At 42.2% G+C, this 15770-nt stretch overlaps 3 protein-coding genes across 3 annotated transcripts; 2 read left to right on the top strand and 1 right to left on the bottom strand.

Moving 5' to 3' along the window:
• Positions 1–17: 17 nt before the first annotated feature.
• On the top strand, positions 18–1706 carry LOC108857520 (peptidyl-prolyl cis-trans isomerase CYP18-1). Its single transcript, XM_018631513.2, has 5 exons — positions 18–168; positions 263–337; positions 626–787; positions 1053–1211; positions 1362–1706. The coding sequence occupies exons 1-5, from the start codon at positions 166–168 to the stop codon at positions 1443–1445; spliced, it is 483 nt and encodes a 160-aa protein (XP_018487015.1). The 5' UTR covers positions 18–165; the 3' UTR covers positions 1446–1706.
• Positions 1707–1990: 284 nt separating this feature from the next.
• On the top strand, positions 1991–6711 carry LOC108861188 (kinesin-like protein KIN-UB). The gene is made up of 18 exons (XM_018635015.2): positions 1991–2319; positions 2487–2710; positions 2794–2979; positions 3072–3293; positions 3367–3520; positions 3614–3763; positions 3886–3974; positions 4063–4266; positions 4334–4435; positions 4516–4650; positions 4724–4855; positions 5036–5168; positions 5258–5350; positions 5436–5561; positions 5679–5804; positions 5883–6026; positions 6105–6233; positions 6349–6711. The coding sequence occupies exons 1-18, from the start codon at positions 2133–2135 to the stop codon at positions 6507–6509; spliced, it is 2697 nt and encodes an 898-aa protein (XP_018490517.2). The 5' UTR covers positions 1991–2132; the 3' UTR covers positions 6510–6711.
• Positions 6682–13857, bottom strand: LOC108861187 (brefeldin A-inhibited guanine nucleotide-exchange protein 3). Its single transcript, XM_018635014.2, has 11 exons — positions 12463–13857; positions 12020–12337; positions 11500–11854; positions 10982–11404; positions 10551–10843; positions 10016–10289; positions 9229–9728; positions 8823–9144; positions 8374–8731; positions 7651–8294; positions 6682–7563 (listed from the first exon to the last, which is right to left on the bottom strand). Exons 1-11 carry the CDS (start codon positions 13641–13643, stop codon positions 6967–6969), a joined length of 5265 nt encoding a protein of 1754 aa, XP_018490516.1. The 5' UTR covers positions 13644–13857; the 3' UTR covers positions 6682–6966.
• Between the last annotated feature and the right edge of the window lie 1913 nt (positions 13858–15770).

Raw genomic sequence — 15770 nt, 5'->3', positions numbered from 1 at the left:
GACTCTCCATTTAAGGTGGCCCATACAATGCCAATACAACAACGGCGGAGCGACAAAAGAGCACTGTAGAAAAATCTGGAACAAAAACAAAGCAGCATAGACGCGAGAGAAGGAAGAGGTAGGAAATCAACTCAGCTCCGCTAGTTTCCAAGCATCACAGCGTCGATGGTGAGACTTTTGACTTTGTAATTTTACACATAACAATAATAATAAGAAGACTCGGGAGTTTCCTTTCCTCATAGTCTTGGTTTGGTCTGCGCAGTCAATAACATTGCACACGAATCTGGGGGATATAAAGTGCGAGATCTTCTGTGACGAGGTTCCAAAGAGTGCCGAGGTTACTTGCTTTTCCTTCTGAACTTATCTTTGAAAATTAAAAAGTGAAATTCATTGAATCATTGTTTAATCTCTCCTCTATGGAGGATTGGAGGATTGTCTCAGTCTCTAGATTTTTATATTATAATAATCTCAAAATTTAGGGTTGTTTGGATAATGTTCATGTAGCAGCTGAATTTGTCTTGGTCCTTTCATTAGGTGGTTTCTGAATCAATATCTTCTCTGAGCTCTTGTGTACCATTAAGCTTTACTAACTAAACCCCTTGACATTCCTGTTATGATGATGCAGAACTTTCTGGCGCTATGTGCAAGTGGCTATTACGATGGGACTATCTTTCACAGGAACATCAAAGGCTTCATGATCCAAGGCGGAGACCCAACCGGTACAGGGAAAGGAGGAACTAGCATCTGGGGAAAGAAATTCAATGACGAGATTCGTGACTCCCTTAAGGTTGTTAATTCATATCATTATTTCTGCCAAGCGAGGGATCATATATAGTGTTGAAAATTCATATGATATAGGATTATTACTTAGCAGCAACAAATATAGGATTCTCTTAGCTTACCACAACTCTACTTATACTTTAAAATTCATATCATATAGAAGCATCAATGTGTTTTGGCCAACTTGTCACATGCTGTAGCTATTTGGTTACTGATATGATTTGCATCCTGATGCACATTCTCATATACTGTTATTATTATTATTGTGGCAGCACAATGCAAGAGGGATGCTGTCGATGGCAAACAGTGGCCCAAACACAAATGGAAGCCAGTTCTTCCTTACCTATGCCAAACAACCTCATCTCAATGGATTATACACCATCTTTGGCAAAGTCATCCATGGCTTCGAAGTGCTTGACATTATGGAAAAGGTATACCTTCTTTCTGCTCTCATTATTCCTCAACTTCTTGTGTTCTCTTTCCTACTGTCACAGAATGTTTTTTTCCCTGTAGCATGATTTATGTGAGTTTGTTTTAACAAAATATCTAATCTAATGATTTTGAGTGGTGTGATTGTGCAGACTCAAACAGGTGCGGGAGATAGGCCGCTTGCTGAGATAAGGCTAAACCGTGTTACAATCCACGCCAATCCACTTGCTGCTTAATAAGTCACAATGCCGCTGCCGCAGAGCTGAACCAAAGCCCTATTCGTTTTTACCTATTAAAAAGTTTGTACTGTGTTTTCTTTTTTTATTATCACTGACTGTGATCATCGAGATTAGAAATCCATCATGTCCTGAGAGAGAGAGTTCCAAAGTTCTAGAAAAGTGACCATCAAAAGGCGATGTAAAAAAAAAAAAGTGACCATCAAAAGAATAATTATTGTGTAATAAAAAAAATGAAATTTGGCGTGGGCCATCAAAATTCATCGAGGCCTACAAAATAATGTTAATGGGCTCAGGCAAACCGGATCCGGATCCAATACACAGCCGGGGGTAAATGAAATTCAAAGCTAACTTGTTCGGCGCAATTAAAGCTGACTGAAATCAGTCTAGTTGAGGGGTAAAAAAAGGTGAATGACGCTACTTTTATTGGACACAGTAGGACCCACTTTAACTCAACGACTGTCTCTGTATTCATTCAAAATTACAAACCGAGTGTGGGCCCCGCCATCCTCCGCCTCCACCACCATCACTGTTTTTTAAAAGAAAAATCCCCAAAATTGGAAAAAATAAACCCTCGATTGATTGTGTTGTGCCAAGGGGGAGCCTCTGCTAGACCTCATTAGCTCCTATTCGGGTTCCTCTGACTAATCTGGAGGTGAGAGTGATTAGTAAATCAATAAGAAGGAAATGGCGATGGCGTCATCATCGAGAAATGGTGGGACGAGAGGAGGATCCATGAGACCAACAAACTCGGGAGCTAATCCATCAAATCTGAGATCGTCTTCGTTCAAATCAAGGATTCCTTCTTCCGCTCCAGCTCCCCGTCGCAGCTCTTCTGCTTCTCTCGGTGGAGGAGGAGCAGGAGACAACGGAGGTCTCCCTGCTTACTTTACTCTGATGCAATTTTTTTTACTCTTACTACTATTGAACGTTTACTTGATTGATTGATTACTTGTTACGTTTACTCCATTAGATTAGATCTGCTCTCTCTACAAATTTATGTATGAAATGTATTTTCTTGTTTCTCATGTGAACGAACAGTGCCAGGGAGAGTGCGAGTGGCAGTGAGATTAAGGCCACGGAATGCAGATGAGTGCGTGGCGGATGCAGATTTTGCGGATTGCGTGGAGTTGCAAGCAGAGGTTAAAAGGTTGAAACTGAGGAAAAACAATTGGGATACTGAGACTTACGAGTTTGATGAGGTCCTTACCGAATCTGCTTCCCAGAAGCGCGTCTACCAAGTCGTTGCCAAGCCTGTTGTTGAGGTGGGTGCCTTTTCTCTCTCTCTCTCTCTTTCTTGATTTTTCTCTCTCTCTTGATGAATAATTAATTCCTTATTTTTCTCTAGAGTGTTCTTGAGGGTTACAATGGAACCGTCATGGCTTATGGTCAGACTGGTACTGGTAAGACTTTCACCCTTGGTAGATTAGGTGATGAAGATACCGCTGCTCGTGGTATCATGGTTCGTTCTATGGAAGATATCATTTCTGGCACCTCTCTTGACACTGATTCTATCTCTGTCTCCTATCTCCAGGTTCCCTCTATTCCTCCCCCAACTAACTCATTTTACTTCCATCCTCTTAGTTTTTTTTTTTTTTGATTCTTACTTCTATTTCTCCTGGCCAGCTTTACATGGAGACCATCCAAGATCTTCTTGACCCTAGTAACGACAATATTGCTATTGTCGAGGACCCCAAAACTGGAGATGTCTCCCTCCCTGGTGCCACTCATGTTGAGATCAGGAACCAGCAAAACTTCCTCGAGCTCCTTCATCTTGGGGAAACCCATCGAGTTGCTGCCAACACTAAATTGAATACTGAATCTTCTCGAAGTCATGCCATTCTCATGGTACTTTATATTCCACCCCCTTCTCCTAGAGTCCGTTTTTGAGTCCATGATGCATTATTATCAATTAGTTCAGGTTCATGTCAAGAGGTCGGTGGTGGAACACGAGGATTCCGTCTCTAATGATAACGACAACTCATCTCACTTTGTCAGACCGTCAAAGCCGCTTATCAGAAGAAGCAAGCTTGTTCTTGTAGATCTTGCCGGTTCTGAACGTGTTCACAAGTCTGGTATGAACGTATTCTTCCTTAGTAATCGTTATGAGTACAAAAGCTCTTTTCTTATGGGATTTTTGCTCATCTTCACCTCCTTACGCAATGCAGGCAGTGAAGGGCACATGCTGGAGGAAGCTAAATCCATTAATCTCTCTCTTAGTGCTTTAGGGAAATGCATTAATGCAATCGCTGAGAATAGCCCTCATGTTCCCCTTCGTGATTCTAAACTTACTCGCTTGTTGAGAGATTCATTTGGTGGTTAGTTATCATATACATTTCGTCATATGCTAATGTCATGTTGTCTTGATTTCGGGCCTCCTGCTATTTTTTTCAACTTTTCTGTATCATCATTTCACGTATTTAGGTTGCTTGCGTTTCAGGCACCGCAAGAACATCCCTTATTGTGACAATTGGTCCGTCTCCGCGTCATAGAGGAGAGACAACAAGTACTATATTATTTGGTCAAAGGGTGGGTTTTTCACTAACTTTACCCTTTCCGTAATGAGCAAGTCTACTAAGACATTTCAAACCTCTAAAGTATGTTAAATCTTGGGCAGGCAATGAAGGTAGAGAATATGTTAAAGATAAAGGAAGAATTTGATTACAAGAGTTTGTCCAAGAAGCTTGAGGTCCAACTTGACAAGGTGATTGCCGAAAATGAGAGGCAGCTGAAAGCATTTGATGATGATGTGGAGAGAATAAATCAACAAGCACAGAACCGTATATTAGAGGTCGAAAAGAGCTTTGCAGAGGCCTTGGAGGTTGGTTAATTCGAAAACCAATTAGCCATTTCGCTATGCCTTCTGAAATCTAATATTCTGTTTACAGAAGGAAAAACTAAAGTGTCAAATGGAATATATGGAGTCAGTTAAGAAGCTTGAAGAAAAACTGATCTCGAACCAGCGGGAGAATGGTAGACGCAATGGAGAGGTACTTACCCACGTAACTTTATGTTTTTCAGGTGATTTGGGTGCGCATCTTTAAATAGTATTTGTTACTTTGCATTGCAGGTCAATGGGGTTGTTACCACTGGTGAACTCGCTAAGCTAAAAGAATCACTTGAGGAAGAAATAAAGTTAAGGAAGGCAGCTGAAGAGGAAGTTAGCAAACTAAAAAGCCAGTCAACACTGAAGACAAGATCAGGGGTACCCAGTCTTCAACTTTGTCTTTCTCTCTACATATCTCTCAACTATTCAACCAATCCCCTTGACGTTTTAGGAAGGCGAAGATGCTGGAATATCAAGATTACAAAAGCTGCTGGAGGATGAGGCTCTTCAGAAAAAGAAACTTGAAGAAGAGGTCACTATTTTACGAAGTCAGCTTGTGCAGCTTACTTTTGAAGCTGACCAGGTACAAATTTTAGAATCTGAATGGGTCTCTCATTTAATTGCTGTGAAGGGATTGTCTTTATACATCAGATAAAAGGATTTAGTCAATTTCCCATCTTTGATGTTGCACATTTTCTGATATCACCTGAATTTGAGTCTTTTATGAATTTGTCAGCTTAACCGTTGATTATGATTCTTACAGATGAGAAGATGCTTGGACAGAGGTGCACCGGGGAATTCATACTCTGACACGGATTCATTACCATCACGTCATTCCCAAGCAAGAGAATCTGTGAACGGACAGAAGGCACCATTTGCTACACTATGTGAACAAGGTAATGAGATTTTCATCTAAAATGTATGAACTAAGAGTATGTACAAATGTCTATGTGGTTCTTATAACTTTCCAAACTCGTTGAAACAGTGGGTCTACAAAAGATCTTGCAATTGCTCGAGTCAGATGATGCAAACATCAGAATTCATGCTGTGAAAGTTGTGGCCAACCTAGCAGCTGAAGGTAAGTTTTGCATCATTTCTGAGGGTTCAGTATCTTTTATTTCTGCTTTAGGTCCTCAATAGTTGTTGACCTATTTGATAAGCAGAGGCAAATCAGGAAAAGATCGTTGAAGCTGGAGGTCTTGGCTCATTGCTGATGCTTCTCAGGAGTTACGAAGATGAAACTGTACGAAGAGTTGCGGCTGGTGCAATTGCGAATCTCGCAATGAACGGTAAACTCATTACTGATCAGTGGTTAAGACAGAGCAGAAACACGGTAGTTCTTTGTGTGTATCCCATACAAAGCTCATAGTGTTTGTTTTTATTTGTTTGTTTGTGTGGGGTAACAGAAGTGAGCCAACAACTGATTGTGGACCAAGGAGGAATCAGCTTGCTATCGTTAACAGCTGCAGATGCAGAGGATCCGCAGACCTTACGAATGGTTGCTGGAGCTATTGCCAATCTCTGTGGCAACGGTAAAAAAACAACACCCCAACAACCTTCTTCTTTTCTAACTGACCAAAAAATCTGAAACATAGTGTTGGGTTTGGCAGACAAACTTCAAGCAAGACTATGGTCGGATGGTGGAATAAAAGCGTTGTTAGGAATGGTTAGATGTGGACATCCGGATGTTCTTGCTCAGGTGGCTCGCGGAATTGCCAATTTTGCAAAGTGTGAATCCAGAGCAACCACGCAAGGTAAATATAGCTCTTACCAGTATTCTTTCAGAAATGTATATTATTGGGGAGGTTAATGTGAAGAAAGAGTGTATGAAGGTGTGAAGAGTGGGAGATCACTGCTAATAGAAGATGGAGCTCTTCCCTGGATAGTACAGCACGCTAACGATGAAGCTGCACCAATCAGGCGCCACATAGAACTCGCTTTATGCCATTTGGCCCAGCATGGTGAGTCCCATCCTTATCTCTCATTTTGTGGACATCATGGTAGATGATCATCATCGTTAAGTTTGTATGTTTGGTGTTAATAAAATAAATAAATGGTGGGGGGTGGGTGCTGCAGAGGTGAATGCGAAGGAGATGATAAGCGGAGGAGCGTTGTGGGAACTGGTGAGAATATCGAAGGAATGCTCAAGAGAAGACATTCGGAGTTTGGCTCATCGTACTCTCTCTTCCAGTCCCGTCTTCCGCTCTGAGATTCGCCGCTTAGGCATCCACTTCTGATTTCTCGCAATTATGTATGTAATCTTGTAACTTTTTTATAAAACTATCCATCACCAACAACATTCTCTATTCATTCAATTTTTGTACTAACCTTCTGCATCTCTATTTAGCTTTAATATTCGCTTTTATGTTGTAAGACCATGTTTGTGTGATACATCCAAACCTCAAAAAATAAATTAAAGAAGATTTGTTTTAAGACTTATTTTGCAATGTGTCATAATCATAGGCCGTCTAAAATTACAAATTTACATAAAACGAAAAACAACATATCCGACCACAACTCGTGAACGCTAATCTCTGCCCATTGCTACCAAACATTGAAAGAAAGAAAGAAAAAAGCAGCAGCAAATGTAATAGAAAAAAATTAAGAGAGAGATGCAAATCGAAAACCGAAGGGGGATGGATGGTAATAGAAAATGAACAAGAAGAGTATACAAACCTTAGAGAGATAAAATTATCAGGAGCAAGAGTGGAGGAGAACAGGTCCCATTGATCTCTGAAGCATATCACTAAGAGCTACTTGTACCTCTCCTCCTGACCCATGTTCACAGCTTATCAACGTCGCTATCAGAGGAAACAACTCCGGCAAGTTCTTCTTGAACAGCGACTCTCCCATGTTTCCCAGTGTCTGAATCGCAGCCACCACTAGCGGAGCCCTCGCCGTTAGCTCCTTGCGTTTTCCTGACCCCGACGGAACCGCCCATCTAGACGACTGCTCCTTCGAACACGAAATTTCCACGTAAAACTCCAACACCTCTCTGCACAAGCTTATCAGGTGGCTTTCTATCTCCCCCTCCTCGTAACCCAAAGGCTGGTCTGTTATGAGGTTGTCTAAGAAGGTCATACATGTTTGGAAAGATTCGTTCTCCAGTCGAAGGAGAGGAGCTTCTTGGGCTTCAGGGGACGACCCAAGCTCCTGAAGCTTGGCACGTAAGACTGTGTCGGAGTTGATTTTGTGAGCGTTGGATGCGATACCGTGCATAGCGTTATAAAGCATCAACATGTGTTTGGCTGCGAGAGATGTACGGTACATAATATAGATATCTGTTACCGCCTGCAAATAAAAAGAACACATATATACTCTCATAAGGCTGATTATATATACATATATCACCAACGAGTCTGAAAGATATCCACTGACCTGGATCACAAAAATCTGAATTGAAGCTTTGGATTTGGCATCTGCTACGGCAGCATGAAGCTGCCTGTTTCTACTACTTCTCAGTGCGTCGTTGGTATTATCACTTGTTTCATCCTCATTGCTTACAACGTCCTCCTTCAAATCTTCACTGGTAACGAATGAGAAGTCAGGGGATGTAGCATCTGCTGCTTCTTTAATACATGACACAACCTCGTCCCATTGTTCGTCTGAGAATTGATGACCGACGTCTCTCATCAGACGCACGAGCGAAGCAATGCCCGCACCAGCAAGACTTTGGTGAGGGCGTTTTATCAAGCTTACGAATAGCATCAGTACTTTCTTGAGGAGAGGGTTAACTGTCTTGTAGAAATTCACAAAGAGGTCTACAACTAGCTGCAGAGCTAACGAGCATGTCTCGTAGAGCCAAGACTCTTGGTCGACTTCCTCATTATCAGCTGAATGCTCACTAGGCGGCTCAACGTCGTGACGAACATAATCGAATATCCGAAATAAAACAGACTCGAAAACCCGTTCCCATAAGGACAGACTGAAATGGTCACCATGGTTCCGCAGAGTATCAAACAGGACCTTCAATGCAACCTTCCTAATTTCTTCTCTTGGGTCGAAACTAAGTTCAGATAAACCTGCACGGCAAGGAACACCGCTGTTGAGATTTTCAGAGAAGTAAAATGCAAAGATGACTACTGCAAAGTGACGGCTTACCAGCTAACAAGGGAAACCAAGAATATAAATCTTCATCGCTTTCTAGAAATTTCCCACTATCATGATTCCCGCCTTTTCCTCCCTGCGGAGAAGATGGAGGGATCCTCTTCAAAGATGAACCGACATAGCCTTCAGCAAGTTTTCTCGCGCAATATTGAAGGAACGAAATGGCTTGGAGACTGATATCTTTCTCAAATTTACTATTGGTAAACGCAACAAGGCAATTCACACAGTCCGTGAAGGTGGTTGTCTCTGTCTCTGTGATGTGTGGGAAGTAGTCTCGGATTATCTTCTCAACCATTTCAAAAGACAAGAACACAATATTTTTATGTGCATCGTGAGCTGCTGTCGTGAAAATCTGCAAGAGCAAACATATTTCAGTAAGTACATCTGTCATCAAAAACTGAGAGACATCATAGCAACAGCAGGGAGTTTGATAAATCAACTACCATGAACATGCTCTTCCATCCGGACTTGACACTGTTAACACGTGATAAAACCATCTGTGAGACGCATCGTATAATCAATTCTCTGATCTCGACAGCACCACTTTTGCGCATGACGACAACGAAAGGTTTCATAAATTCATTTTGGAAGTTATAATTCGCCAACTCTTCCCGCTCTAAGAACTTCATAGACAGCTGGCGCAAGGAATCCATAGCAAAAATTGCAATGGAGAGATTATCAGAACAGCCAATAGCCACAAAGAAATCGGAGAGCACATGCCAGATGCTCGACCAGACAAGCCTAATGCGATTCATGTTATAGTGCCTGCCATTGTAACCAACATAATACAAGTAAGAGAGTATTTGAGCAAGACACAAAAGATATTGTTGACAAAAGATTGATCCTTACGCTATTTCTACAATCTTTGTAAGGCTGAAGACTCGTGGATCAGATGGAGATCGTAATTCATCCATGGAAACTTTGCAGAGTGCTTTAACGAAGTCTATTATCGCTTCACTGTTCAATCTTTGACTACGCGTAAATATCCGACTCATGTCACCAACCTGTTCTAGCAAGTTCAGATTAGATATCAGGTTGTTCATCTGCTCAGATGTCACCGCATTAGAGGCCTTGCCAGCAACACCAGAACCATCGTAGGAACCCCTTATCATAGCAGAAGCGGCATATTGAAGTTTTCCAGATGCTCTTTCTTTACTTGCAGGTACTGAATTTGACTTAGCCATGGGAGAGTTTCCCGACTCGGTTTGAGAAAATGCAAAGAAGGTAGCATCAGGAGGTGCTCCTTCCCCCAAGAGATGAAGATGTTCAAACCGAGAAACACATGTCAATATATGCTCCCAAGCATCTTGCAGATAGTTGCCTTCTTCCTCTGCCAATTTGACTATTGCCTGTCAGTGAACAAAAAAAAAACAATAAATCCATAGAATTCGCTTCATATCATCCAAAGTATCCAACTCAATCCACAAACAAAACAGAAGGAAAAAGCTAGGCGAATCACCATCACCTATAAACTAGAAAAGCTTAAAAAGAAACAACGCATGTTTTTCCCAAGATTTTCAAACACAATGTGAATGCTAATCCAATATAGAATAAAACTTAAAACTGAATGAGATTTCCCTAACTCTTCTTTTACCCTGAAAATAAGGAAAAAAATTGAGAGAGAAAAGATACAAACCTTTATGGCCTCAATATTTTTCTGCTTGATATCAGCAGGAGAGTGGAGAGACGTAAATTTTGCTAGTGATGTCACAAAGGCATCTCTGTGCGTCTTTAAGGACATTACAGAAGTGACATGGATAGCATGGTGGAAACCCTCCAGACATAATGACGTAATGACTGCATCATCACTCTGGTCAAGTGGAACACTGAAAGCAGCCAACATAGGAGCCCAACACACCTCAACCATAAATCTGAGTATAACTACATCCGAGGCTGCATAATAAACTGACCTACAGTGGAAAAGAAAAATCATAAACCCGAGATACACTATTCGGGTAATTCCAAGTAAATATCATAGCTAAACCGAAAATAGACGTAAATAAGAACAGAGTTGACCTGACCAACTACCAACTCCTGAAGAGCTACTATCAAAAGATAAGATGAATGATGCCCAAAAAAAAGAAAAGAATTGACAAAGAATCAACTTGCATGAAACAGACCAGTGAACATCAGTGTGCAAATTAAAAAACGCAATAAAGTAAGCCTCTTACTCAGATTTGCGAGCCTTTTCTTTAAACCTCTCTTGCATGTGCCTGATAAGATCATCGCTGGTCTCCATGTACATATCGTCACCACGCCTAGGAACAACAATATTTAAGATAGTATCCAAGCCAAGTAATCGACTTGAGTTTGCCGGCTGCTTCTGTTGCGGACCCAACCCATCGTCCTTCATCTTTATCTCATTTCTAGATATCCTTTCATATAATGCACGCAGATATTCCTCAGACAAGTCTTTCCCATCATCTATCCCACGATTATTTCTAATAAAACCATCGGCTGTCATCTGCACGTTGTGATTTAAAACGCTAGAAATGAGTTACCTTTTTAAGCAATTGTACCACAAGCTTCAAACAAGACTATACTAGGATCTTCCTAAAGAAGGAATTAAGTACGGTTCTAAGCGATCAGCTCAAATCTGTACCTTGCTCTTCACCATAGGGTTATGTGCATCTGTGTTGAGCAAAATGACAGAGTAAGCGAGGACATATGCCGTATCAGCGCTAGAAAAAGCCTTTGGGTTACATTTACAGTAACGCTCTGCAAACTTCTCCATGATACGATCAATTTTCTGTGCTTCTCCTGGCAGCCTAAAGCCCCGAAGAAAGGCTCGAATGGCCTCATCAAATTCCATGTCTTGGAAATCAAATGAATCCACATATGCATGCATCACTTTAAGGGATAGGTCTTCTCTTTCCCCCAGATAGTCCCCTACCAAAGTCTTGTTCAATCCCGATGCATCTTTCAAAAAAGCTGCTATTTCCTCTGGTGAGTTTCCCACCTTGTTTGCCTTGATTAGAAACTCAATACCTTTCTTAGGTTTCTGGTTGAAAATAGAGATACCTTCCTGCCAATGCCATCAATAAAACCAAATCAGTTTTTAGGTGAAAGACTGAGACAAAAGAAAATAAGTACCGAATTAAATTTAATGTATAGTTTTACCTGGAGTTCAAGCTTGTAAGCTCGGCGTTGCTCTATTGCTAAGGCATCAGAAGTTCCACCGGACAATTCAGACTGAGACTCTGATCTTTCAAACCCTCCATTGCCCCCATCACCCTTACCGTTTTCCACCGGATGGCTCCCTTCTTCAAGACTTCTATCATCAATTTCTAGCACTTTTGCTGAATAAGGATCTGGAAGACGCAACTGTTTATTCACCCAGTCTCCCATGGACCTTAAAACAGCAACTAAGCACTTCATCGCTTCAAGTTTCATGGCTGCTTCTTGTGGTGGCAATAAGGTAGTAACCATACCAGGAGGCACTCCTTGAGCAGTTTTAAGCAGACCATTGACCATCCTAAAAACAAGGTACAGAAAACAAACACGGAAATGAATTTGTCTTCAAATAGATCTCAGCTTTTATACCACAAATAAAGAACATGTCCAGGGCTAAGACATCATTGTCACTAGAAATGAGGTTTTCTAATCTAGTGACATAGAATAAGGTAATATCAATGCATACCTCTCAAATATATTGGAGGAATTGACATCGCAATCGTAGTTGATGAAGATATCTACTAAAATCTGTGAATCTACGCAGAGCTTTTCCAGGAACCGAAGCACTATCATCTTCTGTTGAAAATCAGGTTGAGCAACATTCTCTAACACTCTTAGAACAATCATAGGGAAGAAAACCCCAATCTCTGCCTTCAGCCCAGCACGAAATCTGGAAACCAAACTGAGTAAAATCGAGCAGGAAAGCTGGAAAATGATCATAAGATTTGAGGCACTGTTTTTCAGTAAGGAAAGACACAGATACTGCTTGATGGCGCCTAAGAACCTGTTTCATCACAAAATGAAGCCAATTTTCAGAAGAAGCACGGATACCTATATAACATCCCGCTCAAAGATACTATCATAACAAACTAAACTAGCTAATAATGGAAGAAGATAAGCAAAACAAACCTATCGCTGGTTCTAAAGACAGCACCGGCATTCTCGAGCAGAATCTTCAATAACTCGAGAGCCACAATCTTCCCCCTCATCAACTCTGGATCTTCCTTGGGAGGCGTCTTCATAGAAAGCTTGCAAAGAGCCCTGAAAACCAAGAAGGCGTCTCTTCTCAGCTTATTCCCAATCTGGACCTCAGAATCATCGTCTTTCTCCACTTCTCCATCGGCCAGCTCCCCTTTCCTTCCCTCGAGGGCGGACTTATACATACTGATCTCCCAGTACTTGGCATCCAACATATCCTTATCCGTGGAGTCCAACAAATCAGTAGGATTGGCAGTGCCAGGCAACGAAGTCTCGAAGGCCCCGTCGTGGCCGCCAAAGGTGCCCTTGGCGTTAGCTGAGCTGAAGACTCCATCGATATCCTGCATGATTTTGGTGATGAAACCTTGAACGGACTGAGTGGTGGAAGGGTCAGATTCAGAGGATCTGCCGGTGGGCTCCATGAGCTCGGCGACGACGATTGGCTGAATGGGGACAGTGGAAGAATCAGCCTCCATTCTCCTGAAGACGATGACAGACATCTGGACGAGGGATGCTTTAGCGGTGGCCTGATTAACTGCGTTCCTGCTTCCCAAGTAGATACCATAACAAGTCCTGACGATCTGAAGCAGAGAGTCTCCATGGATCCTAAGGGAAATGGAAGTGACGGCAGTTAAGAGCGTCTTGAGGAGGAGGAGCTCGAGAGCCTCGTCGTCCAGCTCGTGGCATTTGCAGACGGTCTCGATGAGCTTGGAGAGGAGGACGGCGTCGGGGGAGCCGGTGGGATCGGCCTCGCCGCGGAGGTAGCCGTGGGCGATGAGCTTCTGGATGCAGTCGAGGGCGGGATCGACGATCTTGAGAACGCCGGTGGAGGAGGCGTTGAGGAGAGGGCTGAGGATGATCTCGGACTCGGCGAGGGAGTACTCGGCGGAGGCACCGTCGTGAAGGGGGCCGGGAAGGGAGGGGGATCCGGAATCGGAGTCGGCGAGAGGGGAGGAAGCGGCGGCGTCGGGGGATCTGAGGCGTAGGATTAGGGATTTGCACTCGTGAGCGAGCTTGGAGTGTTTGCGCCAAGAGGCGTTCTTAATGATCTTGTCGAGAGAAGGGATCACGACTCGTGCTAAGCGGGAATCTTCGGCTTCCGTAGAAGCCATTCTCAGATCTATAAGGCTATGGTAGGTAGCGAGTGCGAGATCCAACCAAAACAAATCTTAGCAGAGAAGGGATAAGATTCAGTGAATTACGAAGATCGGAAGAAAAAAAAAGTGAGCTCCCTTCTTCTTCTTCTTCAGTGAAGTAAGGGACGAGAACGAGATTTGGATTTGGATCTTCTCCTAATTTTTTTCTAAAATGAGATGATTTCAGTACCCTTTGGTGCGTTTCCATGAGTATACTACTGATTTCCTGCTAGTTCGAGGGGTAATTCTGTAAAATGAATAGACTAGTTTTTGTTGATCACTGATTTCTCCTTTAAACGGGCCATAATCTAGACGAGAGCCCATGTTATTAGCCCTCGGCCCACGGATAAGCGGCCCACTTGTGGAGTTGGGGAGTAGGGGCAAAAGCTATCTCTCTCTCTTTTCTCCACCAAGTTCCAAATCTATGAACTTTGGCTATGTTATCCTGTCTCTCATTCTAAATGAAGCCCACAATTCTGTATTTTTATGTGATCCTTCATTTCATGTGAAAGTAATAGCTTTATTTTTCTCCTCTTAGGTGTCTATAATGGTGGGATTTTATAGCTGCAACACAGTGTTGACCTTTCAGCTTCTTCAAAATGTCCCTATATTCTTGGAACCCCATAAGCTATACCCCCATTGTTGTAGGCATTTTGGTTTCACATGTAGTGTGTGACAGGATAAATCGCATATAATACTTATCGTTATTATCTAATTGTTAGTTTTCCTTATTCTTGGATTTATCTTTTCGTAGTTCGTTTATTCTCAATCAATCAATAAAACTATTTTCCTCACTCTTACCTAGCAAGAGCTCAATCAAGAGCTACGCTTAGGACTCAGACTTTCGAGTTGATCTTTCTACTTCGTGATCATCTTCTAGTCTTTGTTTACCAGTTCTTCGAATTCACAGTAGAATTTCTAGTTTGGGAAGTTTCCCATCTCATAGTGCGGGGGACGATGGTTGTAGTAGACAAGATCCAATTGGGTTGATGATGATGTCATTTTACAGAAGAACAAGACGAGGCAATCATTCGGATTCCTACTAAGATATGTCTTATCGATGCTGCTTGGGTTAGGATAGGAGGACGAGCTGACTGGCTTTCTCTTCTTAATGTCTATCCATTTTAAATGTGCATCAAAGGTCTTACTTCAGAAAGAAGTCAATGAAAAATGCTGACGTGGCTGGAGAAACGAGTAAAGAGAATGAAGTGAATTTTCTCTGCTCCAGGATTCCTTTGAGGACAACTCCCGCGGTCATCCATTACTATGGGAAGCTAAACTAAGTTCAAGACGCTGAAAAAAAAAAGTTCAAGACACTGAGTATACTCTTTTTGTGAATGTTTGTCCTGTCTGCTGTCTGAATCTGAAGCTTGGGCTTGAGTTAAAGCCCATCAGCTGAAGGATATCTTGGCGAGTCTGGAGTTGGGCTCGGGTTACCTGCGAAACAGAAGGCATAGAAGCATGTTAGTGGAAACGACGCAGTTTCACTAACTGAAGATAAAAATATCTTCATCGTCTTCAGATCAAGTCGGAAGAAGAAAAAGGTTGTTACGGTGGCTAACAAACAGAGAAAGCGAGAATCAGGAGAGAGAGAGACTTATCTCGGTTGCGATCGTGACGGAGAAGGCGGAGAGCTGTTCGCGATCAATCCCTAGGAGAATCTGATTACCTGTGGTGTATTTCAGAGGTTGTCTTTGCACTCAATACTCGGTGAGATCCGTTTACTTGTGTTGAAAGAAACCGAGTCTTTGTATTGATTCTGAGCTAGTGATTGCTTGAGAGTTTTGATCTCTCCCCAGACAGTAGGCAACGAAGTCTGGGTAAACAAATCTTGTGTTGTTTGCGTTTTTCATTTCACAAATCGAACCTGCATACAAATACGATTCAAATCGTCAACAAATCAATCAACATCGTAAAGCTATAATCAAGAGAAAACACCAACAAGTGGTATCAGAGCACAAGGTTATTGTGCAGGAGGAGATCTCGAGTCAGTGGGATCTAGGGCACTAACGATTCTAAGGTTCTGAATCTGTGGGTGGTGTACGAGCTCGGATCTTGATGGAGGCTGTTACGAAGTTTGAGATGGAAAAGTTTGACGGGAAA

The sequence above is a fragment of the Raphanus sativus genome, chromosome 5 (genome assembly GCF_000801105.2).
Source record: "Raphanus sativus cultivar WK10039 chromosome 5, ASM80110v3, whole genome shotgun sequence".
Taxonomy (NCBI): Eukaryota; Viridiplantae; Streptophyta; class Magnoliopsida; order Brassicales; family Brassicaceae; genus Raphanus; species Raphanus sativus.
The sequence above is the reverse complement of the archived record's forward strand: the minus strand, read 5'-3'. Positions and strand labels throughout refer to the sequence as shown.

Coding starts and splice junctions, on each gene's coding strand:
- LOC108857520 (XM_018631513.2), top strand. Junction 338..625: donor AGGTTCCAAAGAGTGCCGAG/GTTACTTGCTTT, acceptor ATGATGATGCAG/AACTTTCTGGCGCTATGTGC. Junction 788..1,052: donor AGATTCGTGACTCCCTTAAG/GTTGTTAATTCA, acceptor TTATTGTGGCAG/CACAATGCAAGAGGGATGCT.
- LOC108861188 (XM_018635015.2), top strand. CDS start 2,133: ATGGCGATGGCGTCATCATCGAGAAATGGTGGGACGAGAGGAGGATCC. Junction 3,294..3,366: donor GAAGTCATGCCATTCTCATG/GTACTTTATATT, acceptor CAATTAGTTCAG/GTTCATGTCAAGAGGTCGGT. Junction 5,351..5,435: donor GGCCAACCTAGCAGCTGAAG/GTAAGTTTTGCA, acceptor TTTGATAAGCAG/AGGCAAATCAGGAAAAGATC.
- LOC108861187 (XM_018635014.2), bottom strand. CDS start 13,643: ATGGCTTCTACGGAAGCCGAAGATTCCCGCTTAGCACGAGTCGTGATC. Junction 11,405..11,499: donor CTTACAAGCTTGAACTCCAG/GTAAAACTATAC, acceptor TGGCATTGGCAG/GAAGGTATCTCTATTTTCAA. Junction 8,295..8,373: donor TTGGTTTCCCTTGTTAGCTG/GTAAGCCGTCAC, acceptor CTTGCCGTGCAG/GTTTATCTGAACTTAGTTTC.